This window comes from Mesitornis unicolor, unplaced genomic scaffold (genome assembly GCF_000695765.1).
Source record: "Mesitornis unicolor isolate BGI_N332 unplaced genomic scaffold, ASM69576v1 scaffold3802, whole genome shotgun sequence".
Lineage (NCBI taxonomy): Eukaryota > Metazoa > Chordata > Aves > Mesitornithiformes > Mesitornithidae > Mesitornis > Mesitornis unicolor.
Genome location: NW_010168395.1, coordinates 2,867 through 27,237, shown reverse-complemented (window position 1 = coordinate 27,237; position 24,371 = coordinate 2,867). Strand labels below are relative to the sequence as shown.

Below are 24,371 nucleotides of genomic sequence, written 5' to 3'. Positions count from 1 at the left end.
TGCCTGTTAACTTACCACTTAAAATACTTTTGCATCATTTCAGATTTCTCTGTGTTGCTCAACTGTTTTTTCTTCATATTTCATTTCATTTTCTTCAGCTTTATTTGTTTACAGCTTATAGATGAACTGCCAAACCTTGCCTGTTACTCTCACTTAGGCTGCATTTGTTTCTCTTTTGGTCAGACAAATTAATTTTGAAGCTTTCAGCTGAAAGGCAGCAGTGTCCCATGGCACTAATGCCCAGTTTGCACATATGACTGTTTATTTGTGTGTAAAGACTCTCATTTGAACACTTAACTGTATCTGCCTTTCAGGTGCTGCTAGCTCGTTTCTCAGCAACCAGAATGTTTTAGCTTCTTCCATCTCAGCAAGCAATGGAGAACTCAGCTTCTTGTACTGGTAGCAGTCCAGTCAATAGTGTCTGCTGTTCCAAGTATCAAACACGTAGTGATTCTGAGGAAAAAACCATGAGCGGCCTTGGCCAACAACGCATGGAAAACATTCGGGAACACTCACAGAAAGGTGGGGATGTACAGAAGAGGCTGAATGAAGTGAGTTGCAAATTTAGGGGAGCTTCTTGAGTATAGGGGAGCTTTTGTCATTTTTGTCATTGTTGTGTCTTTGGAGAATTTCACCAGCAGCAAAATATTTTGGGCTCAATATTTCGAGCAGCTTCTTGGCTGCTGTACGTTGTACTTGGCCATCACGATTCCCACGTGCCATTTGATAGACAGAAAGAGGTGAAGTTTTTGGCATGATCCCTGTAACAGTGCTCCATGCATAGTCAGTTTGTGACTGGCACAATGTGACTAAGAAATACTTTAAAAAAAAATTAAAAATAAGAGAAACAAAAAAACCCTTTTCATTCCCATACCTGTGCTGCTTTCAGCCTCATTTTTTTAGGTTATATACTCGGTATTTTGGTTGATTTAACTTGGTGGTTTGGTTCTTTTTCTCCTTTAGACCACTGAGCTACACGAGCAACAGCAAAACAATTTAAGGCTGATCATTCCTGATTTGCAGACCAAACTGATGGAAGTGCAATTGGAAAGAGATGGGCTTCAGGACACCAGGTATGAAGGTAAAGATAGATGTACTTTGGAGAGTCTGGATGTGGGCTTTGGGAGGCACACCAGGTATCCAAAGTGAAAAAGTGGCCCTCAGGAGTGAAGACAGTGAGACCATGGTACCCTGATTCAGAAAATGTCCTATTAGGTACTGAAAAACAGCAATGAATGAACCAAAGTAGTACACCTATTAGGACAAAAATCCATGTTGTGAATCCTGCTTTCTAAATTATTTCTTTCGTGTCCAAATTTAGACGAGGAGAATCCCAGAGCCAAGAGAATGCAAAATTACAGCTAAAAAATGCTACCCAAGAGCTGGAAGCTGCCAGGCAGCTGCCAGAGGAGATACTGAGGGAGGCTGACAGCCAGACTCAGCGCCTGGAAGAGATGGTCCACAGCCAGGAGGAAGTACTTGTGGAACTGCGTGGCATCGTAATGGACCACGGAGACTGCACAGGCAAGAAGCTCAGTGAGCATGGGAATGTTACTGGCCTCCACATCCACAGCCTGAGCGCAGCATTTGCTGCCATCTTGCAAGATTTGGACTCGGAGGTGTCATTCCTCAAGGAAAAGGTTGTCCTGGTATGTAAAGGCAGTGCTAGGTTTGGGGTTTTTTCCTTCCAATACTCTACGTTCTGGTTTTTTTAGAAAATATTTTTGAAAGCTCTCGGTGAGCTCCCATCTGAACTGACCTAAGGAAATCCTGGTATGTAAAGGCAGTGCTAGGTTTGGGTTTTTTTCCTTCCAATACTCTTATGTTCTGGTTTTTTTAGAAAACATTTTTGAAAGTTCTCGGTGAGCTCCCATCTAAACTGACCTAAGGAAGTTATTATGGCATTAAGAGGTACAAATGCTACACTGTCATGAACTTGAGGTTGGGTTTAGTGCTAGAATTTAATCTGTATTGTGCATCTTTTCACAGTTCAAGGTGGCAGCAAAAGGGAGGAAATGCTGCTTTGAAAATGCCTGTTTAGATGGTCTTTAGAAATTAGCACTGTCACCTCTTTAGGTGGAAGAGGAACTGGAGTCATTGAGGAAAGATTCACAGACCCTGAGTCAACTTCTGCTTCACCAACATCTACATAGGTACCTGTTCTCTGTTTGTTTCGTTATAAAACATACATAGACAGTTTTACACGTGTTCCACAGATAATTCTTTGATGCTGATGATATTGGGGAGGAGGGACAGCTTGGGGGGCAGCAAACGGTATTTTTGAGGGCTTCATATTTGTTGCATTCCAGGTGTTTATTTGCTCGTGGCTTTCTGCTGCTTTTTCCTTGCACACTGGCAATTTCCAGTTTTATTCACTGCCTCAAAAAATGTGTTCTGGGGGAATCTGCACAGAAATGGTTCCAGTATGGTGCTGTGCATTTTTTTTGGAGAGTAGTTCCACTGTTAACTGAAAAGAAAATAATAAATGCAATCACTTGGGTTATTACCTCAGCTTTTTCTTACTGATTTAATTAAGAGCTTTGCCCTTCCTTTTCAATAAGTCCTAATTTCCCCTGTTATCTACCTGAAATATACGGTAAGCTGTTAAAATAAAAGGGTACGTAACTCAATACATAAAATTTCATTGACGATAAAACACCAAAATGATTACATTTTGACAACTGAAAAATATCATTGCCTCTTCAGTGGAGAAGTGGTTATTTGCCAAGGTTAAAACTATAACCAGTGTTTTCTTTTTAAAACGGGATTGAGCAGCTAATAAGTGAGCGTGAACAGGAGGTGGCAGCACCTGCCAGTGCAGGCAGCTATGCAGATAGTATCCAAAACCAGATGGAGATCATGCAGTATGTTTTCTGGTTATAATACAGAAAATGATAAAAGTAATCTTAATTTGAGAGAAAGCTGATGCTGCTGGAATGTTCTGCTCTCTGCCTTGCTCTTCTGGTTTCTTAGCATCTTTAGGTAAAGAGTTAAGCGTTAATTATGGATGGGAGGAAAAAAATGAGAATAAAAAGACACTGATTCTCACCAGGTACTCGATGGCTTAGAAATCAGTACTCAGATTTATCGGTTTAAAAAGGAGGATGTGCCATGCAGTGTTGCAGACATCAGATGAGATTTAATTGCAGTGTGTCTTACGTCTGACTTGCGTCGTTGAGACTCAGTAGCTGATAGCAAAATGCTTCTCAGGGTGCATTTGAAATCGGACTTAGATTTCCTAGAACTTACTTGAGGATAAATGAGTTATCATCAGGAATAAAAAACAGTAAGATTTCAGTTGATTTTATTTTATGTGAGGTGTCTCTCAGAGAGCAAATCTGACCAGTAAGAAAGTGTAGTTTTGACGTGATCTCACCAGAAATTACACTTTCAAGTAGTAAGTTTCAGTGGTCATACTGGTTACAGCAAAAACAACCAGAATTGTTTCATGCTTTCACGATGTCTACAGTTTCTGATTCCTCTATTTAAAACATTTCTTAGAGATCAAACAAGAACCCAAAATTCGGTGCATGCGCATCAAGCTGGTCCCCTGGAATCTGCAGTTTCTCAGCTGTGTTCGGAATTACGAGAAGCTAAGAGGATGTATGAAGACAAGGTGTGTATGGATTCCTACGTTGGGATTAGTGCCAGCTAACCTGGCTGTGTGGTTATGTGAAATGTCCTGGATAGATAAGGAAAGTCTTTTGACAAGGGATTGCTTCAGAAAAACTGTGTGGACAGTAAGATAAATTGCATTATCCCTGACTCTATTTGTGTTCTTTTCAAGAACAAGTTATATTTCTCTAACAAAAAACAGGTTTGTATTGAACATGAAATAGTTTTGCAGAAAGTATTGATAGCATCCATAAATGATGCCTTTTGGAAATACTTAAAGCAGTTCTGCACTAGAAACATCACTTACATGGGATATAACATAGGCAAAAAAACCTCAGGCTGGCCAGCACCTGTGTATTCGAACCATTTCTTAATCCTATTAGAAAGCAACAGTCTTGATAAATTTCTTTTAACTGTGCTTCTCCCCAGAGACCAATTTCTTTTCGGATGGTACAGCAGGTAATTGATGGAGGGAACTTTAACTTACAGTCCTGCCACGGAATCTCTGCCTTGTCACTAACCACAGCATTTTATATCCCCTTTCCATATTAAGTCTGCTGTGTCTTTCACTTATTTTGCTGCTTTGGATTCCAGTTTTATAAAAAATATGTATATCTTTAAATTATTTCTTATTTTGGTAAAAGGTGATTAATGTTTTCCTTAGAAAATGACCTGAAAACAGTTGGCTTTGCGCTCCCTTTAAAAATTAGTGGAGCAGACCCATGCAGAAATGCCTGATGGATCCAGATCTATCTTGCATTACAAGTCATGAGGATCTAGGCATCCTTCCCCTATGTGATATTGGAAAGGGAAGGTTCAGGTCACAGACGTGCTGTGGAGTTTGGCAGAGCTGATAGTCTCTGATCCAAACTATGTGAGACTGGAAAGGCAGGGATGCAGCAGGTCGAGCCTGTGGGGCCATGGTGTACGTGTGCTTGGATAGTGCAGCGCAGCAGGAAGGACCTTGTGTTTTACCATTGCCGTAGGTTTCCACGTTTATAAATTCCATTGATTCGCTTGTATCAAAGCTCACACGACTCGGTTTCGGAAGTGACATTTCCCAGCACCATAACTGAACTATGGTGGATCTGTAAATTAATCTCCCTTACTGTATTACAGCTTCAGTGAAGAGTACAGTATACAGCGTGCTTTTCACGTTAGATCTATTTACCTGAATTCCTTTGATTTAAGTCAAGCAATGCACAGGAAAAGGTCATATAGGATATAGCTGTAACTCTAGTGTATATTCCTGAGGCATGCTCCCTTTCAGAATGTTTACCTCTTTAATGCTTTTGACTAGAAAGTAGAATAGACTGAACTGCGGAGGTAGACTTGATTAAGAGACAAGTTGAGAGCTGGGGATCATTTGGTCTCAGACTGGTATGTGGAGTCATTCCAGAAAGGTGTGGGAGGGGAGCTAAAGAAAGCTTTTACAACTGTACGTCTCCCTTTTACAGCAGGCATTTCTCCACAGCTTCTCTGGTAGGAAAGCACCTTAGCAGCTATGATTTCCAAAGCAGTACATGAGAACTAAAGCCAGTGTAAGCTGTTGGTACTGGATACTTTCAGCAGTCAGGACATCTGGTGCTTAAGTAGGGGATATAAATGTACACATACATGTTTTCTGTTGGGATATGTCCTAATTATAGTTATATTTATGTATTTATGTTTGTATTTATGTTTATTAAAAAGGGATGTAGACTGGCCTGTCATCTCATACACTGCCACAGCTTGAATCCTTGCAGTGAAAAGGTGTGACAACCACTCAGCAAAACATGTATTTTCATTTAATGATTCCATATGAATTGCATTTTACTTGCATTATATTGGCTTTTCTAACTAGTAGTATTGCAAATCAAGTAAAGAGCTTGAACATTGGTTCTAAAGTGGCTTTTTCTCCATTCCATTCAATGTTTATGGTGCAGGTAAGGAGTTGTGGATCAGGGTGAGATCCCGTTCCTTCTCAGGAACCTCAGTTAGCTCTGCAATGAATTTGTGTTTGATCACTGAAAGAAAACAGCAGAATTTGGAATATACCGAACTGGGAATAATCCAGCTGAGCAAAAAGATGAGATTTGGACTCCTTTAAAGTAGGACCTAGAAGAAATCTGATGTAGTGTTTAAAGTAGAATTCTTCATTAATTTTTGTCTTTATTTTAGGTCGAAGATCTCAAGAAGCAGCTGCACGTAGCTCATTCAGAGATAGCAGAAGCTGTCATTGCTAACTACAACCAGATTCAGCAGTTGTTGGTAAGAACAAATTGGCTTTCTGAAAGCCTCTCCTGACTGCTGGCGCTCAGATGTGCGCATTGCCTGTTTCCAAAGTGCAGCAGCTACCTTTTAATTAACTTTGAGGATTATTTTTTTACTAGAAATTTGAATTGGCTGTGAAGAAAGCTTCCCAAAGGCCTTTGCCATTAGCAATACAGGATATTCAGAATTAAGATGAACTTTGTCATAAATTCAAATTCCTTGAATCTGACACAAATCGTATTAAAGATGCTGAGCCACCTTTGCATTAACCCCACAGTTTAGATCCCTCTGTTGATGAACCTTGATCCCACAACATTTATTTTTGCAAGATATATCCAGGATTTTCCATTAAACGTTACTGTGTGACTGAGAACATTCACAGATTGAACAGAGAGTCTCAAAAATTTTTGCTGCATGGGATTGTTTTAATCACAACTGGCTTTATGGACTAAAATTAGCCTTGCACTTCGTCTTTTCCTAAGATTATTCCTTAACAACTGAGTTTTGGGAGGTGGGTTTGTGTGGTTTCCTTAGGTTTGTTTGCCCAGTTAGTGTCAAAGTGCTTCTGAAGACGATACTGAAGTTGTTTTCTTCTGTATGGTGGTTTCCTGTTCGTGAATATGTTAGTATAAATCTTTTCCTACAGATTGTACCTAAAACTGGAGTCAGAATGAGAAGAAACTCATGTGAGGGTGACAGAGCACTGGAACAGGCTGCCCAGAGAGGTTGTGGAGTCTCCTTCCTTAGGTTTGTTTGCCCAGTTAGTGTCAAAGTGCTTCTGAAGACGATACTGAAGTTGTTTTCTTCTGTATGGTGGTTTCCTGTTCGTGAATATGTTAGTATAAATCTTTTCCTACAGATTGTACCTAAAACTGGAGTCAGAATGATCACTGCATAATTGAAAGTTAGGAATCTAATTTTGGGACCTCTTTGGGGTTTTTTGTCGTTGTAATTTCATTCTCTGAGCTTCCTGCTTAGTTCTCTACTTTGGCTTTAACAGCATGCAGGTATCTCCAACATCCAAAATAATAAGTTACTATTAGTAGAAGTGTCTTGATAATTCAGTTTGGGCACATTTTAAATTCTATTTTTAAAATTAGTAGTTTTGAAGGATGTATGTCAGTACTTGTAATGTTATTTACTTTTTAAATTACTATTTTAATTATGTACGATTAGGATTATGTCTGAAAAAAAAAATTCAGCTTTGGAGAACAGGTAACAAATGACTGCATGAAATGAGAGAGGCAATGAACAATTCTTAGTAGTGGGTATTCAAGATGGGTGTTTATCAAGAGAAGCCTTCCTTGGCGTGTAATGTGGGGCTTCATTCTTTTTGATCTGATGTTGACAAAATACAGTTTTTATTCATTTTGTACCTCACAATGGTCTCGGTATAGATGTGAATGACATCAGAGACTTCAGTGTTGAGATGCTACATGCTTGAAAAATAATTAAGGTTGGAAGGAAGCATAGGATGTGTCAGGCCAGATTAGCCAATATCCCTGTTCAGAGATGTAACCTTATCATTGAATGTTGCCAAAAGAAAAACACCAAAATACGAAGGAGTAAGTTGACTTTAATTTCCTGTAGGCTGAACCTCATAAAAAAGAAATAGAGCTGAGCCTGGAAAAAGAGCAGAACAAGCAGTTTTGGGATCAGAACACGGACGTCAGCATCAGCATCGACCATCTCAGGAGAGAATTAGACAACAAAACCAGGCAACTGCAGCGCGTGGAAAACACTGTGAAGGAAATGAGGGCTGAATGTCAGGGACAAATGGAGCGCCAGGTTGGTGAGCAATGGGGCGGTGCCAACATTTTCCTTCCAAAGATGCAGATACATGACAGTCAGAAGTCACATCTTTTTTCTATTAGTGAAGCATTGTTTTTAGTTTTGATTTCTGACATAGAAGCCTTAGGAGAAAACAGAAGTTCTGCTGAGAGTGTTTGGTTTTGATTGTAAACCTCCCAAAGGACTTTGTACATGTCCAGAAGGTTTGATGCTGCCAGATGTAACACACAAGCGGTTGAAGGTATTGCTGTTTACAGTGGTGGGCACCTCTGTGAGAATAATCAGTAAATTAAAGGCCTTCCTAATGTCCTACTCTATCGAGTGCTTGATGAAAACAGGCTGAGGTTTGTGTTGATAACCCAAAGCTGAATGCAGTGCTGTGTCAGCAAGAACTCCTTCTCACAAAGTATATTCTTAGACACTGACTCGTGGTATAATCCTCAGCCCCTCAAAAAATGAGCTTTAATTAAGTAGCCCACTGGCATTTCAACTAGTTGCATTGCATTATGAGTAAGGATCAAGTTAGGTTAGTTCCTTTATTTTCTACCAAACTGCAGGCTCATCCTACCTTCCACATCCTTCTACATTTTCTCAATCCATTATTTTTCCTTTAAAATCCTCCCACTGAGAAGTTTGTTCTTTTCTTCTGTTTCTCTTCTGTACTACTTGCAGTTCCTGAATCCCAGTAGTTTTTGCTGTAAGTGGTGCACATTTCTGTCTTCGGGAATAAAGTTGGTGGTAAAATATTCATGTATATACAATTTTACCCAACTTACAGCACAGTCAGTTTAGTTTTAACATTTAAAGTCTTTAGCCTCGGCTGCTCTAAATTTTACACTAACATTGCTGGTTTGTTTATCTTTTTTTTTTCCCATCAGTTGAACATACTTCATTTTCTGTGCTGAAAAAATGCAATATGCCAAGCAATATTTCATGTATTAAAAAGGGGAAGGAGGAAAGAAAACCAGAAGAATCCCATTGTCATTGTAGACCAGACCATGCTGACCTGATTTTCCTGTAAAACTCAGATGCATAAGATGAACTATAGGAAAAACATTTCTAAGGGTAGAAATAGATGTTTCTCTTGGTTGATCCTTTTATTGCTGTTCTTCAGATGGCTGCAATCAAGGAAAAAAATGAAAGCCTTAGGAGAATCTCCTCTTTGACTGTCCAACTGGAGTCGACCAAGGAAACACTGTGTAAAGCTAAAGAAGATCTTGCAGCCAAGCAGGTGGATTTGGAGACTGCTGAGAAAACAGTGTCAGATCTGACCGCCTGTCTGCAAGAGAAAGAGAGCGCCCTTGAGGTTACCAGTAAGGAAGTCAGGGAGCTGCATTCACAACTTGGCAGTAGCGTGCAGGAGCTCCAGCACCTGAAGGAGGAGGAGGAAAATATACGGCACGTGCAGTCGGAGTGTGAAACACTGAAACTGCAGGTGCTGGAGAAGGAAAGGGTTATTAACATCTTCCAAAAACAAGTGGATAACATGACCCAGATTGTGGGCCAGCACGGTCGAACTGCTGGGGCCATGGAAGTTGAGAAATTTCAGCTTATAAAAGAAATAAATGACTGGAAACTTGAAGTACGAGAACTTAAGGTGTGCAAATGGTGCTGTTATTTATGTTTCTATAAGATAGTAAATGTTTTCTTGTTTTAAATCTGTACCCTAATGTGGGTTTAAAACCAGTCAGACAAGGCACCTTGAATCCTAAGGTATTGGAAAAGTTAGTGGGCAGGGAAGACTTTAATTTTGTGATATTACCACCGAAACTGAGTAATTGCTGATGCAAAGCAGTTGCCGGAAGGCTTGTGAAAGCTGAAATGTAGCGTGTTGTCCTCAGTGATACAGTTGTCCATGCAAGTAACAGAACCAGAGATACAGGGTGTTACTGAGATGTAACAGAGAGTGAGCACTCAGAATTCCAAACTGAGGACACTGTTTCTACCTGGTTATTTCTCAGACAAGAATGGCATGATTTGGCAGCCTTATGCAGGTCAGCAGCTTCAGAAATATTTCTTTCCTCAAACTGTTTTCTGACAACTGAAATTTAAAGCAATGATGATGTCTTTATATGATTATGTATATTGCACATAGTTACTGTTGGTTTTTTATGTGACTAGATTGCGAAGGATGAAAAAGAAGCCAGAATACATGAAATGGAGACCAAACTGAGCAAGCTGGAAGTGGAAAAGGTTAAACTGGTAAACACATGCACCGAGAGGCTCCGTGCACTTCATGATATGAAACTGGAAAAAGCCCAGCTGGTGAATGAAGTCCGAGCCAGTCAGAGCAAGCTGGCTGGCCTTGCAGGTAGGGAGCCTCCGCTGAGCTCTGCTGCTAAATTGGGCTGATGGTAAAAATAGATGTTAAAAGGGTCAGCTTGCTTGCTGAACCCAAATATGGCTGCTGGTGCAGCACAAGGGTCCCTGCCAGCAGGGCATGGTCAGATTGCTGCAGGGAGCTAAGTCATGGTTTGGGATTCTGGCACAAATGGGGATACAACCTTCATGGCAATCTCTCACTACCCTGAGCAAAAAACCTGCCTGACTCTGGAGGCCAAAGCAGCAGATGCAGTAAATCATAGAGTAGAAACTTCACCACTTCTCCCTAAGTGTTGTTTAGATCCCATTAACCATCTGTGGTCAAATCATAGTGGAACTTTGCTTCTGTTTTCTTGTGGATTTGCTACAATGTTATTTAAAAAATTATTTTAAAAATGTGTTACTGAACTCCAAGCACTGTTTTCACAACTAATGTGTGGGGAAAGTGATCAAGACAATATATATAATAAACAAAATAAGGGGCTAGACCTGAGGCAGCCACCAGAATTCAGAAAGGCCTGCCATTAAATTGGCACTGCACCTGAGTCAGATTATACTGTTCACGCACTTTGCTCTCTACACAACCCTGTAAAATACCCACTGGTTACATTTGTTTCAGCTATACTTCTAAACTTGCTGAGTTTTGTAAGAATTAAGCAGTGTGATGTGACATGGAAGGTCTGCCTTAGGTTTGTGTAGTCCTATCAGGATGAATGAGCTTGACAGATCAGTTCAGACCGAAGTCTGGTTATAAGTGTGGCTGGAGGGAAGGATGACCAGGGCAAAGTGCTGTTGATACAGTTAAATAAAAGTTAATACCCTTAACTTCCACAATATGCAGTTGGTTCTAGCAGTAGGAGCTCAGAAATGGGGATTTATATCCCTTTTTTGAACTGTTGTTTTGGTGAGCAGCCAAAGAACCCATTTGTTTCTGATGAAACAGCAGCTTTGCTGACAGGCAGGACAATGAACTACTTAGTAGTTAGCAGTGGATGTTACTTGCTCTGTGTCTTAGCTGTCTGCATAGCTAATATTCCCTTTAAAAGGGAGCAGGCGACAGACCAGTAATCATAGTCTAGAAGAATGATAAATTTTTGTCATCATAATTTGAATCTTTTGTTATGCTCACCAGAGGGATTTCAAGATTTGAAGAGGAATTACCAGAAAAAAATCAAGGAGATGGAAAAGACTGCAAACAGATGGAAAATGCTGTTGAAATCTGCTCAAGCTGAACTGGAGCAGACCAGGACTGCTCTAAAGACTATGGAGGGGACTGATGGCCGTGGTAATTATGGATTGAACTTCCCCTGAATCACACACTTTTTAATAGAATTTTTCTAAGTATTGATCCCTCAATAGATGTTGTAATAATAATTCAGATGCACTGTGTAATGAATAAACAATATTGATAAACAATATTGATGTCCAATGCCAGGACAAGGGGCAATGGTCCCAAGCTGGAGCATAGGAGGCTCAAGCTGAAGATGAGGCCAAACTTTGTGAGTGTGAGGGTTATGGAGCATGGCCCAGGCTGCCCAGAGAGGTTGTGGAGTCTCCTTGTGTGGAGACCCCCAAAGCCCTGGCCGTGTTCCTGTGTGACTGCTCTGGTGATCCTGCTGTGGCAGGGGTTGCACTGGGGGAGCTTTCCAGGGCCCTTCCAACTCCTCCTATTCTGGGATTCTGTGAATACTGCAGATGTTGACATATTTTTATTTTACCATTTACTGCATACTGTAAAACTTGGACTGTGAGTTAAGTTTTCTCTACTGATCTTTATGCAGACTGGCAGGGAGTGTTGTTTTCTTGTGTGATGGGTCTGGTACCACAACTTTGGACAAAACTTCTGATCCTAATGGGTGATTTGCACACATAAGTGACTACAGGATCCTGGTTCAATTTACTTATTCCAGCATACTGCTGATAACTGACTTCTGGAGTCTTCTTGTCAGAACTCGGAGTGCACAATCAATGTTGTTCATTAAGAATAAACCTTGTGTTTTACAGCAGTGAAGGTTGCAGTGGGAATGCAGAAGCAGATCACAGCCAGGAGAGGACAGATCGATGCATTGCAGAGCAAGATTAAATTCTTGGAAGAGGCAATGGCAAATGCAGCTAAGGTCACAAGTGCTCCAAGTAAAAGTATTTAGCTGTATTTAGAGAAATTGTTCTTTTGAAGAAATGCCTGGCCAGAAGCACAACTGACCCAAGAAGGGCCAGGGAGAATTTTACTTGATGTGATGGGCAGCTTCCCTGGCTTCCCTCTAGTATTTATTAGGGAATATCTCCATCACCTCAACTTCTGCAGTTCTCATTGCAAACTCTGTATGTCGGGGTCTGTGTAACATACTGAGGTCTTTATAGCATTTTCTGTGACAAATCGTTCAATTACCAATAGCTGGAGTTTGTATCTGTTCATTATGACCTGTCATCCTTCTTTACTGGCTTTGGATCCTGTGGATCCTGAAGTTTAAAACTCTAGTTTCAAAATCAATCTAATATCTGAGATATTACTTCATCAGGACCAGTCCAATTGTACTTTCCTTTATAAGACTTCATCTTCTTGTTGGAAAAAACCTCACTTTTCTGCAAGATGCAGTAGCTGAGCCCTTGGAAGAATCAATTTAGATCTTTTAGAATAAAAAGTGCAGAAAACAAATATGTATTGTGTAGGTAATTACAAATTCTTGATTCATCCTTTGTGGTCCTCACCTCTTTAAATGCAGGAGAAGCATAACCTCAGAGAAGAAAATAGTAAACTAAGTCAAGAATTGAGCTGTGTTACAGCAGAAAATACCAAGATTGCTGGGGAACTGGAGGTCCTGAGATCACAAGACAAACGCCTGAAAGAAAGAATATCTAGGCTGGAGACAGCCCTTGATAAGGTAACTTCAGGTAGCTTTCAAATTAAGAGAGATTGCTGGGTGCTTTCATCTGAGTCATTTGGGAAGAGAAATTGTCTTACCTGGACTGTAGATTGCAGAGAATTTAAAGCAGATTGACCTTCCAGGGAGCAGCACTGGCTCCTGCATGGCTCCTAGCAGGGGCTGCACTGGAACTGAGTGTGAGCAGACACTGATTCACCACTTTTGACTGTGCTCAGCCCTTTCTGGAGCCTGAGTCTGCCAGCTGTGGGTCCCTCAGGGTGAGGGAAGTTTAGCACCACTGTGTTGCTCAATTTGCCTTTTTCAGTTGAGCTTTCTGTTGCTGTCACACCTGAGTATGTCTCGAGGTCAGGCTTGATGGGGCTCTGAGCAACCTGATCTAAAGATGTCCCTGCTTGCTGCAGGGGGTTGGACTGGGTGACTTTGAAAGGTCCCTTCCAACCCAAGGTGTTCTGTGATTCTGTGACATTTTGGTCCAACTGACACACAAATCCCAGGTGCCTACAGGTGATCTACTTTTCCAGAAGGAAGAGTCTTTTCAGCTGCTCGGAATTTGAGCTTTTCAGGATCTAAATTTCAAGGTAAAGTGTCTTTCTCAGTTAGCTTCATCACTTTAAAAATACAATAAAATAAATAAGTGTAACTGTGATATCTCCTCCCAAGCGTGGCATTTCTTATATTAAATGCTTGATGCCAGAATCTTGACTTTCTTTGCAGTATACATCACTGTGCACAGTGGTAGCCACCTGACTTAGAAGCTGAGACAATGGAGAGAGGTGCTCACTAAAAACTAGCACTTACGGTGCACTGAATAACAGTGCCTAGAAATTCACAATCTGGCAGGATGCTCGGATACGCCATCATAGAGCATCCATTGCAGAAACATCAGAAAGTGTAATTAGCCTTCTTGCTCATCATTAATAATGTTAAAATTCAAAAAGCTGCTGCTTGTAACCATACATCCACAGTGCCTGAGCGAGCCTGCCCTTGCTCAGTGACAAAAATAAAGAAGCACAGAAAGAGCAGGGCTTATTTTAAAATTGAAGAGGGAACTCTTCTAGTGGTAAAAGCAGTCTGGTTGGTAAAGATCTTTTACTTTATGTGCTTGGATTTAGTGCTTCCCCTGTTCTTGGTAACTATCCTAATAAACAATGAAAAATAGTTGAATTATTAGATCTGCCCGCACCTCTTCAGACTAAACTAGTTGAAAAGGAAACAACTTAACAAAGACAGGCCAGAAAACGTTACCAGCCATCCATTTTAAAGCCTCAAGTATACTTTTGTCTCAGTACATTTGAATTGTCTCATCCCAGAGGTGTTCAGTAAACCTAGGGCTAGGATTAGCTCCCTTCTGTGGTGTTAGGGTGTGCATGCAGGGATCATACAACGGGTTGGTTGCCTCTGTAAGCTTGGCAAGAAAGACATGTGGTCATCTTGCAGTATTTCTGTACTTGGGGCAGTAGGCAAATAAAGCATCTGTATGTGTACGTTTTTGTTTGTTTATTGGAAAGAAAACATGGAAAAATGTTACTCACAGACAGCAAAATTAACTTCTGCCTCCTGTATCCTTTCTTACAGGTATCCGTGCAGTTTGCAGAATGTCAGTGCATAATCCAGCGTCAGGAGCAAGAAGCAATGCGCTTCAGACTGCAGCATACTCTAGATTTAAAAGTAAGTACATTACTGAGAAGTATGGATATAGAGTTAAATTCATTTACTTTAAATCCTAACTTCTGGTTTAACCTCATTTATTACAGATTACTCTCAAAAATCTGTGTTCAGAGACCTTTTTTCATGTGGATTACCCCATTACTGCACAAGTCGTGTCCTTAATTTCAGTTCCTTTGAAGTGGTATTTACAGTAAGGGCATCAAAAGATCAAATAGCTACAGGAATATTTGATCTCGTGCTTCAGCTTTTAAAAGCATTTGGTTTCAGTGACACTTCAGCATCTTCTTGCAGCTTTAGGCAAATAACAGCTAGAAACATTCATGGCATTTTTATGAAAAATGACTTAGAGAGGCAAGGTCTATAGGGATGAGTAATGCCTTTTATGAGTGTAACCATTAGAGCTAGAAGTGTGGGATGGTTTTATTTTGTGGTGGCCCTGAGATGTCCTCTGCTTGAATGGTTCCAGAGCACATGTTAAATTTCTGAAAACAAATGAAACTACCACTATTGCATCCAGTTCAGTCACTGGGAAATGTTTTGAGAATTGAGTGCTGCGTATAATAAAAGATGTGGCTAAAAACGATGCCCTGTTGCAGAGGGTTTGCTCTTGATAACCTGCTTATTCTGCTTGGCTGATGTTCTCCCACAGGAGCTGCAGGGCCCAGGCCTCTCATCAGCTTCTGCTCCAGCCAAGCTGTGGCACAGGGTGCCTCTTGCCCACCTGCGCTCTGCTGTAGTGCCCCCTTCCCTGAACTTGCTGAGCTGTGCCCCTCGGGTGAGTACCTGCTTCAGACTGGAAACTGCACTCGAACTGGGATGTTCCAAAGAGTGAAGATAACATGGAGTTTCCAAATGGGAGAGCATCTGGTAGGAGAGTCCGAGAGTGAATTCTTTCCACCAAAGATGAAATAATTTTCTATACATTATGGCCTTTCAATTTTTTTTTTCCATTTGTGAAATACAGGCAGAAAACAACCAGACAATAAAAGGTTCTATAGATTGTAATAGGAATTTCTCTTACCTCTATCAGCAATAGCATTTATTTATAAATGATTATAATCGGAGGTATTGATCCATCAGTAGTGTTGTTTACACTTGGGCTTTTTTGCACTAGTACTTTGTGAAAATCACTTGTATTTGGCAGTCAGAATAGACTTGTACATAGTTCCTGATAAATTTCATCATCTGATTGACCTATAATACCTTTCATTAGCTTTTTAGTCTTTCTCCAAGCTGGCCTTCACTGATTTTGACCGATTTTATCCTAAAAGATACATCACTGCCCGTCCTTCCTTTTGCTTTATATATCTACACTTAGATTTAAATTTGATGCTAGTGTTATTCTGATTTTTCATTACGGAAAACATCAGCTCAAATATTTTAATTCTTTTTATTTCAAATCTTTTGGTATTTTCTGTGTAGGTTTTGTGTAATTCTCCAGAAGGGACCTTAGGTATCTCCCACAGAAATTGGTGAAGGTCTTTTCATTTAATTTTTCCGTCAAAATCTATTTGAGGCTGCAAGTTAGTACAGATTATTTTTCAGTAATACTTTCTGTTTACATTCTAATGTGCTGACAAACCTTTACATCAAGAAACAAAGGGTAGTTAATTCTGTGAAATACCTACAGCATCAGGCACTCCCATTCTCTTTTCTTTGAGTTAATCAATTTATACTTCTGAGTATTGAGCAGGAAAAAAGACTTGATTTTTTTGTGTAGTACCACGGTAAGACCCTAACAAGTTGAAGGAGAACTTGATTCAAGGTCTGCTTGAATCTTCTTGGTTCATGGGGGATTAGTTATTGTACAGAATGAAGCAGCTCCAGCACTTGAGACAGTGACCCCTTAGCAGCAGTGTGGGAAAGAAGCATTTGGTCTGACTCAGTATCACATTGACCCATGTTTTTAGCCACTTCATCCCACAAATGAAGTGTAAATAAGTGAGAGCAGTACTTTGAACATGTGAAGTGCAGAGTAGTCTGAAAAATCCAGTTCTTCACAGAGAAAATGGATTCGTTTGAACTAGACCTTTGCCTGAGGTCCTGATCAGTATAATAAGAATAATTCTGCGCTTCACCTCAGAGCAGGGCTGTGACACTGAAGTGGCTTTATATTTGCAGACGGCTCAGCTGTTACAGAAATGAATGTCCTGAAAACACCCTGACATACAAATGAAGACATTTCTGTCTTCAGAGCTGTGTTTGTGCACTGTACAGAAATACCTGGGATCACAGGTTAAAAAGGAGAAAACACAAGTTGTCACAGGAGCAAAGAGTTCTGGATACTGAAAAAGGTCGTGGTTGTATTGGGTAGGGGAAGTGTTCACAATTAAAGGCTTATTTTAGTATTTTTGACCTTGAAACTGTAGCAGTAGCCTCCTCACAACACTTACTCAAATCGCAGATGTTAGCTGTGTTCTCCCTCAATCACATTTAGTTGCTTTACACGTTTGTCTGATAACTTTCCAGATCGGACTGCAATCATATTCAGAGCGTATTTTGACAGTCTTTGAGTTACCATGATCCTAACCTCTACCACATCTTAAGTTACAAAAAATCCACCCCATCCACAAGTATAGAGGGGGAAAGAAATGTGTGACTTCAGCAGAGTATAGGTGAGAACTGAAAAAGAGTCCCTTTATAAATACTTCCTAACTGTATGATTTTACTCCAGATGTCTTCCAAGGCAAGCATTTTGAAGGAGGAACCACTGCAGGCTCTAAAGAAGATGTTTGAGGAATTAAGAAGCTCAAGCAATGACATTCCCACTGTAGATCATGGCAAGAATGATGGCAACGGTGGGAGAAAATCACCTGCGGCAACCAAGGGGAACACAGTGTAAGAGTAATATATTGTTATTTCTGTTGTGTGCTTGTATTGCCTCCTGAAACCAGAGTCTGGCCATTCGTGTGCTTCAGGAGCAGTATAGGATGCTAAACAAATGATAATGGCAGTGGTACCTGAAACAGTAAAATGAACCAAGTGCAAATTTTGATGTTTCTAATCCAAAACCTAAGGGTGCTTTGTAAAGGAGAAGTAAAATTCATGGCCTTTGATTAGGATGAAACTTACTTCAGCCATCAGTCTTCTCCCATAATACATACTGGTGGAATAAGATCAGTCCCAGTATCCTATGGATGCTGGCTTTTTTTGCCTGTCACCAGGTATTTTATTAAACAGAAGATGTGCTGGTTATCAACAGGCTCATTTTTGAGAGCTTAAATACAGAAGCTGTAGAGGCTTTTATTTCACTCCTGTACAGGAGTTTGATCAGACAAGCATCAAGGTAGTTGATGTTGTACCGCTTCCTGCCTTGACTTTGCCTGAGTCCTCTGGAGCACATCTTTATGACTACTCAGTATTCATACAGAATATAGTCCTTTATTTCCCAAAGATATGCATTGCTTCAGTGGTCTAAATTCACTCTGACTTGTAGACTTTTTTTAGTGAACTCATAAAACAATTTTACCATGCCTTTTCTTTCCTATCAGGATGTGGCTGCCATTGCACTCTGTTTAAAAACAAGCTTATCTCCTGAAAATGGGAAATGTAGCAATCCTACTGGCAAGGCCTTTGCTGTGATTTTAACAGTGATCTGTTTTTCCATGCAGGGAGGCTGCAGCAAAAGACTCTGCTACTGAAACCATCGTGGAAAAGGATACTTTTGGCCGGTGAGAAATGCTTTCACTTCGCTGAGTAACCTGCTTTTTAAAGTACTCATCTGAGGTTCAGTTTCTAAAGCTTTTTTAATACAACAGCAGCACTGAGTTTGTATTGTTTTATTCATAATGCTAAAAGCTCCCTGGGAATTAGAAAACAAAGCTGCGATGTTACTTTCATCCCTCTCAGAAAGAGCTCTGGAACTTGATTTACATTGATTGCCTTTAATATACATGTATAAATTCTGGAGATTACATATGAGAGCTCCACGTTCTCACTGTGGAGGCTACCTTGCATGACCAAAACTTAGCATAATCCTTCTAAAATACAAATTTTGCTGTGATTTTGCTTGCAGGGATCCTTCATGCTTACACACTGCAGATCTTCAGTCCCAACGTGTTACTCTGCGCTTTACATCCCCTGGTAAGTTTTCACTGGCCACATTGGGAGTTGAAGGTGCCATATCAATATGGAACTGGAGTATTACACAATTTTACAAGAAATACAGCCCAAATACAGGGATCTATTCTTAGGTCATTTATTCTAATACCTCTTAGCAGGTGCTATTGCAAAGTCTCAGTTGCACTGACTGCAAAATCTGTATCCTGCTGGAAACCAGCTCTGTGGAGGCTGATATCAGCACACCTAACATGGGTATCTGCTGTGGTGGTTACTAATGAATAGTGATCGTCTTGTGTAATTCACATGGATAACATCTTCAAATTTTGGTGCCTAAATTTAGGCTCTTAAACTGTGTATCCAGGTATCTCTGGATGGGCTTCTGAGAGAAATTAGGTCATTGCAAATTCCATTGATTGCATTCAAAGTACTGGGTGGTCAGTACATTTTAAAGTGAGGTAACATATATTTCTGTTTAGGTTACTAAACTAAAGGATATGGCTTTGAGCATCACAGTTTGATGATACTAGTCTTAGTTGCCTTCTGTTTAGTTTCCAACATTCTCCATTCTGTGATTTTTCTGTGAAAATTGCCTGCAGATACCGATACATTTAATTATCTCTTAGTATTTAAGCCAGTGTGCTTCAAAGATAGGCTACATCACCCCTGTTTGTCCTAAGGAGTAGCTACACTTTGTTCTCTTTTTAAACTTCTGAGTATTAAACACCTCCAGAATAGGTACTGTCAGCCTTCCAGCAAGCCTGCAGCAACAGCCAGGGATTTTTCCTGGCTTCCAAAGCAGCTGCAAGTAGTGGTTTTCACACAGAATATTTAAGAAGCAGTTGAACAAGGGGAATTTTTTTAGTAACCCCCCAAAATTTATTTTCAAGATGGCCCAGGAGGGGTGTTAGAAGTAGGGAAACAGACTATGGGTGGACAAAGAGAAGATTTGCAGTCAGTCTTCCCCTTGCTAGTTTCATGCAGCCTTTTTTTAACTTGCACACCATATGCCATACATATGAAAATATGCTGTGTTATCTGTTGGCTGCATATTTCTGTGCATATCTTGTCTCTTTTCCTTATGACTCCCTTTCTGCCAGGAATTCAAAGCATATAAATTAGTTACTAGAAAGGAGAGAAATGGCAGACCTGTGTGAGCAACATTGGTTTTTCTGCCTCTTCAAGGAGTGCAGCGAAGGGAACCCAACCCTCTTAACTCTTAGAGGTATCATCATGTCAGGGAGCATTCAGGTGTGTGCTTACAGCTCTTTGCTTGGTGATCTTCTAGGAGGTCCATCCATCATCTCAGCATCTCCTTGCTGCACATCCTTCCCCACAAAGGTCTCGCAGGAGGAGCGATACAGAGCAAGGTCTCCAGTACACGCGCTGTTGACTGCTCCACTTGCTGACCTTGCAGCTCGCGCCAGCTCCTCACCAGAGCACAGACCATCCGTGAGGAAGTGTGGCTCTCCAGAGGGTGCAGCTGCAGTTCCCCAGATGGGTAAGTCCGGTCCCACTTAATAATCCAAAGAGTTTGGGTCTCTTCCCAGCCAGTACAGTAAAGGAGTTACAAACTATAGGTTAAATTCAGCCCTTCAGTAATTCTGTTGAAACCAATGCAGTCCCACCATCACTGGTACAGTCTTACACAGTTTATTATTGTGGTACCTGGACTTCATACTGCGTTTATTTTCTATATACTTTAGTAATATGTTGCCTACAGAATCCATTCACGTTGCTGAACATAATTACTCGTGATTCTGAAAGATACAGAGCTGACATGGCATCGGGCTTCACCTGTAGTCGCAGCAAATACAATTACACTGTGCAAATTTATTGAAACATTTGCTGATGGTTCATTTTAAAGCACTGCTGTAGCATTGTGGCCCGCTTACCTAAAAGTGATCTGGTCTTGCTTACACCAGCCTGGCTTTGCTACAAGGTCAAGGCTTATCTGTTGAAAGCACAGCCCTGCTGCAGTTCTGTTCAAGGAGAGGCTTTTTTCTGTGAAGAATGAATCGCGAGTAAAATACAGCAGCTAGTTAATGTGATATGCAAAGAGAAGGTAAGTGCCACATATCGCTGAATTTAAGAACTGGTAAATTGCTTCATTCGGGTAAATAGGCTCTAGGGATGCTTAACATCAGTATTTGCTGTAACAGAGGACACAGCTGCCTAATAGTAGTATTTTTAGTAGTTGTGGTGGTTCCTGTGGCGCATTTAGAAAAGTTCTGGGGTTTACTGAAAATACTGATGTAAGGCTGTGTCTGTGTGGCTCTTGAGTGGAAAAGAATAAGCCTACCTGCGTCACAAAATATGTATAAGGATGATGAACATTTTTAAGGTAGTCTGTTAATTACTTGTCAGTGAGCCAGGCTGTCAGGACTGTTTTATTGCATTTAAGTGGCAGAAAGACCCCAAAATGAGTAAATGCAATAGGAAAACAAGGTAAGCAATAAAGTTTTCACATAATACCTACCAAGTACCGTTTTTAAACATGCATTTTCTCTTTTCAAAGTCTGAAAATACCATAAGCACTGCAATAGCGATGTAGCACACCTGGCTCTAATTATTTCTGGTACAGGCTAAAATCTAACCATAGCATCACAGAATGTGAGGAGTTGGAAGGGCCCTGGAAAGCTCCCCCAGTGCAACCCCTGCCACAGCAGGATCACCAGAGCACTCACACAGGAACACGGCCAGGGCTTTGGGTGTCTCCACACAAGGACACTCCACAACCTCTCTGGGCAGCCTGGGCCATGCTCCATAACCCTCACACTCACAAACTTTGGCCTCATCTTCAGCTTGAACCTCCTGTGCTCCAGCTTGGGACCATTGCCCCTTGTCCTGGCATTGGCCATCCCAGAGCAGAGCCTGGCTCCTTCCTCCTGACACTGCCCTTTCCCAATGGATCCCCAGGAATGAGGGCACCCCTCAGGCTCCTCTGCTCCAAGCTCCAGAGCCCCAGCTCCCTCAGCGCTCCTCATAGCTCTGAGAAGTCCCAAGGGTCTGTCTGTCCTGCTTCTCAGGTGAATTTGTTGGTTCTTGGAGTTGTTTGGTTTTTTTTGGAATTTCAACCTAACTTTAGCATGTCTGTGTTGGGTTGTTACTATGTTAACACAGACTTCTCAGTGGCTTTTATCTTTTGCAGTTTAAAAACATCAGGGTTTCTTTACGCACACTGCTAGGACATGAACATAGTTGCTGGCTGACCTTTGCATCCCCCAGCTGTCTGGCTGTGCATATTTGGTAGCTAATCTGTATTTTCAATGCATGTTTCACAACTAAGAATTGCCTGCTCATAAGCAGAGCACAAATGTGCGTGGCATTGCCCCATCAAAGCGCTGAGCTGGCTGTGCGAGTCAGCACATCCTACCTGGATCTTCAAAGACTTGGAATTCCTGCCTTTAGTAAGGTGCCTTAGGAACTTAGGAAATAGCTTAGGTTTCCATCTGTAAAATGCAATTGATAATACTTCTTTCCTTTGTTCAACCCCTGCAGTCTTACTGGCAAAAAGGAATGTCTAAGTTGTGGGCATAAATACCGTTTTATTAACAAAAAGCACTCATTCCGTTCCCCAAATGGGGGGAATTATAGGCAGTATAGAAATAGGGTTGCATTCTCATTTAAACAGAAATACCATTAAGTACAAATTTCTGTTTCTTCTTGCTCATTTTCTTTGTTACTGGAAGTTTTATTGTTTGAAATTTTATTTTCTGAGATAGACTGTTTAAATCATTTATAATGACCCTGGTTTTTAATACCTGTGATAACATGTTGATGAATAATTTTCTCACTAGCTTCTCAGCCCACGGATACTACTGAGAATGTACCTAGGAGGCTGCAGAACAAGAAGGAGAGCCTGCTAAACCTGGTGGAATCATTACAGATGGAAAAGCAAGGTGCCAGAATTTACCAGAAATATTCCTATTTTATGTTAAATGGCCATGCTTTCCAGAAACTGTTCCTCTTACCTGCCAGAGCATTACCAGTGTTTTTGCATGAGGTCAGTTAAGATGTGCCTGTTTTATTAGCAGTACCCACTTCTACGTCATCCTGCTTCTAGGAGAATAATTAGATTAACTACACAGTGCAGTGTTGCTCAGCCCCTTAACTCTAATAAGCTTCAAGATCCTTAACATTTCAAACATGGCAACTGGTCAGGGGTGCTTTTGTGTGCTGTCACATCCAATTAAATGGCATTTTTAACAAGCTGCTGGCTTTTTCATGGAACAGAAAGATGCTCTGACAGCAGTAGACTCCAAATGCATAGTTTCCCAGCAGTGGCTTTACAAGCATATCCTTTCCTCACATTTTTTAAATCTGAAATGTCCACAGTGATGATGAGAGCTTTTCACCTTCTCTTCTTGATCCCTTAGCAGTCACTGGTGAAACACTCATGATTCTCAGTGATGGCAGGAGCCAAAGCGAGATGCAATTTCTTTTCTTTGCACTTTCTGTTACTGCACATTGTAGTTGCTTTCACTTTACATCTCCCTTCATAGATTTGGGAAATAATTATTTCCCTATATCATACAGCGCATACATGTCAAGGACATACAAGTAACCTGATTTAGCTAAAACTCAAATTATTTCATGTATAAGTTAAATGTTGTCATTTTCATTCTTTGCAGCAGTCACTGGTGAAACACTCATGATTCTCAGTGATGGCAGGAGCCAAAGTGAGATGCAATTTCTTTTCTTTGCACTTTCTGTTACTGCACATTGTAGTTGCTTTCACTTTACATCTCCCTTCATAGATTTGGGAAATAATTATTTCCCTATATCATACAGCGCATACATGTCAGGGACATACAAGTAACCTGATTTAGCTAAAACTCATCAAATTATTTCATGTATAAGTTAAATGTTCTCATTTTTATTCTTTGCCATCCATTGCCATCTTCAGTTTGCCTGTTTTCAATATCCATGTAAAAGTACATATTCATAACTGTAATGTATCAAGAGTTACTGTATGAAAGAGATGGGGAAAAAAGCTTTTTATGTGCTAAGTAATCCCATTTCCATGAGCATTGGGCCAAAGGTATTCATTTCACACTCTCCCATAAGAAAGACTGAAATCAATAGCATTTTGCCACCACTCCAGCATTTGACACTTTGGTTTTGCAAAGGAGATGAGACTGGTGCCTGTTTATAACTAGGTTTATCTTTTATGTTAAGACCATGCATATAAAGAAATGCAGACTAAAGTTGGGTTTGATAAGTGCAGTGTCATGCGTGGGAGGATATTGCAAAGCTTCAGGTGTCTGCACCTGGGGCCTCAATCATTTTAACACAGGGTGGTGGTCAGATAATGTGTTCTTGCTGCTCTTCTCAGCCCTGTCATCCATGATCAGAACTCAGGAGATGAAGACAGAGAAAGCAAAGGAAAAGGAGAAAAAGCTGTCAAAGTGAAGATGCTGTATACATGAGTGATTACTTCCATGTATGTACATTGTGTTTAAAATACGTTATACTTTTAAAGATTAATGAGAAGAAAAACTCAGTTTTGTACTTTTTGCCTTGAACCACGACACTCTACAGGTTTTACTTTAAAACGAGTGGTAAGTACAGAGGAGTAAAAACTCATGCACACATTGTCCATAGCTGTGTTTTGAGTTCGCTGGCCATGGCACATTGCTGTCTGCTTCAGCTTCCAGCACTTCTTCCATGCATTCTGGTTCCTGCACACCATTTCTGGTCCTCTTTTTTAGAACAGTAGTTCTGAAGTGGTTTGTTGGGCATTTTTTCTTATTCTAAAATAAATTCATTTCCCCT

At 40.6% G+C, this 24,371-nt stretch overlaps 1 protein-coding gene across 1 annotated transcript; it reads left to right on the top strand.

Moving 5' to 3' along the window:
- The first annotated feature begins 467 nt into the window (after positions 1–467).
- CCDC158 (coiled-coil domain containing 158) lies at positions 468–24,008 on the top strand. The gene is made up of 21 exons (XM_010178993.1): positions 468–551; positions 964–1,073; positions 1,322–1,649; positions 2,077–2,146; positions 2,759–2,864; positions 3,502–3,616; positions 5,776–5,865; positions 7,459–7,656; positions 8,774–9,256; positions 9,781–9,970; positions 11,114–11,266; positions 11,986–12,098; positions 12,705–12,863; positions 14,442–14,534; positions 15,184–15,309; positions 17,209–17,372; positions 18,146–18,205; positions 18,550–18,617; positions 19,882–20,094; positions 22,394–22,495; positions 23,932–24,008. The coding sequence occupies exons 1-21, from the start codon at positions 468–470 to the stop codon at positions 24,006–24,008; spliced, it is 3,102 nt and encodes a 1,033-aa protein (XP_010177295.1).
- The last annotated feature ends 363 nt before the right edge of the window (positions 24,009–24,371 follow it).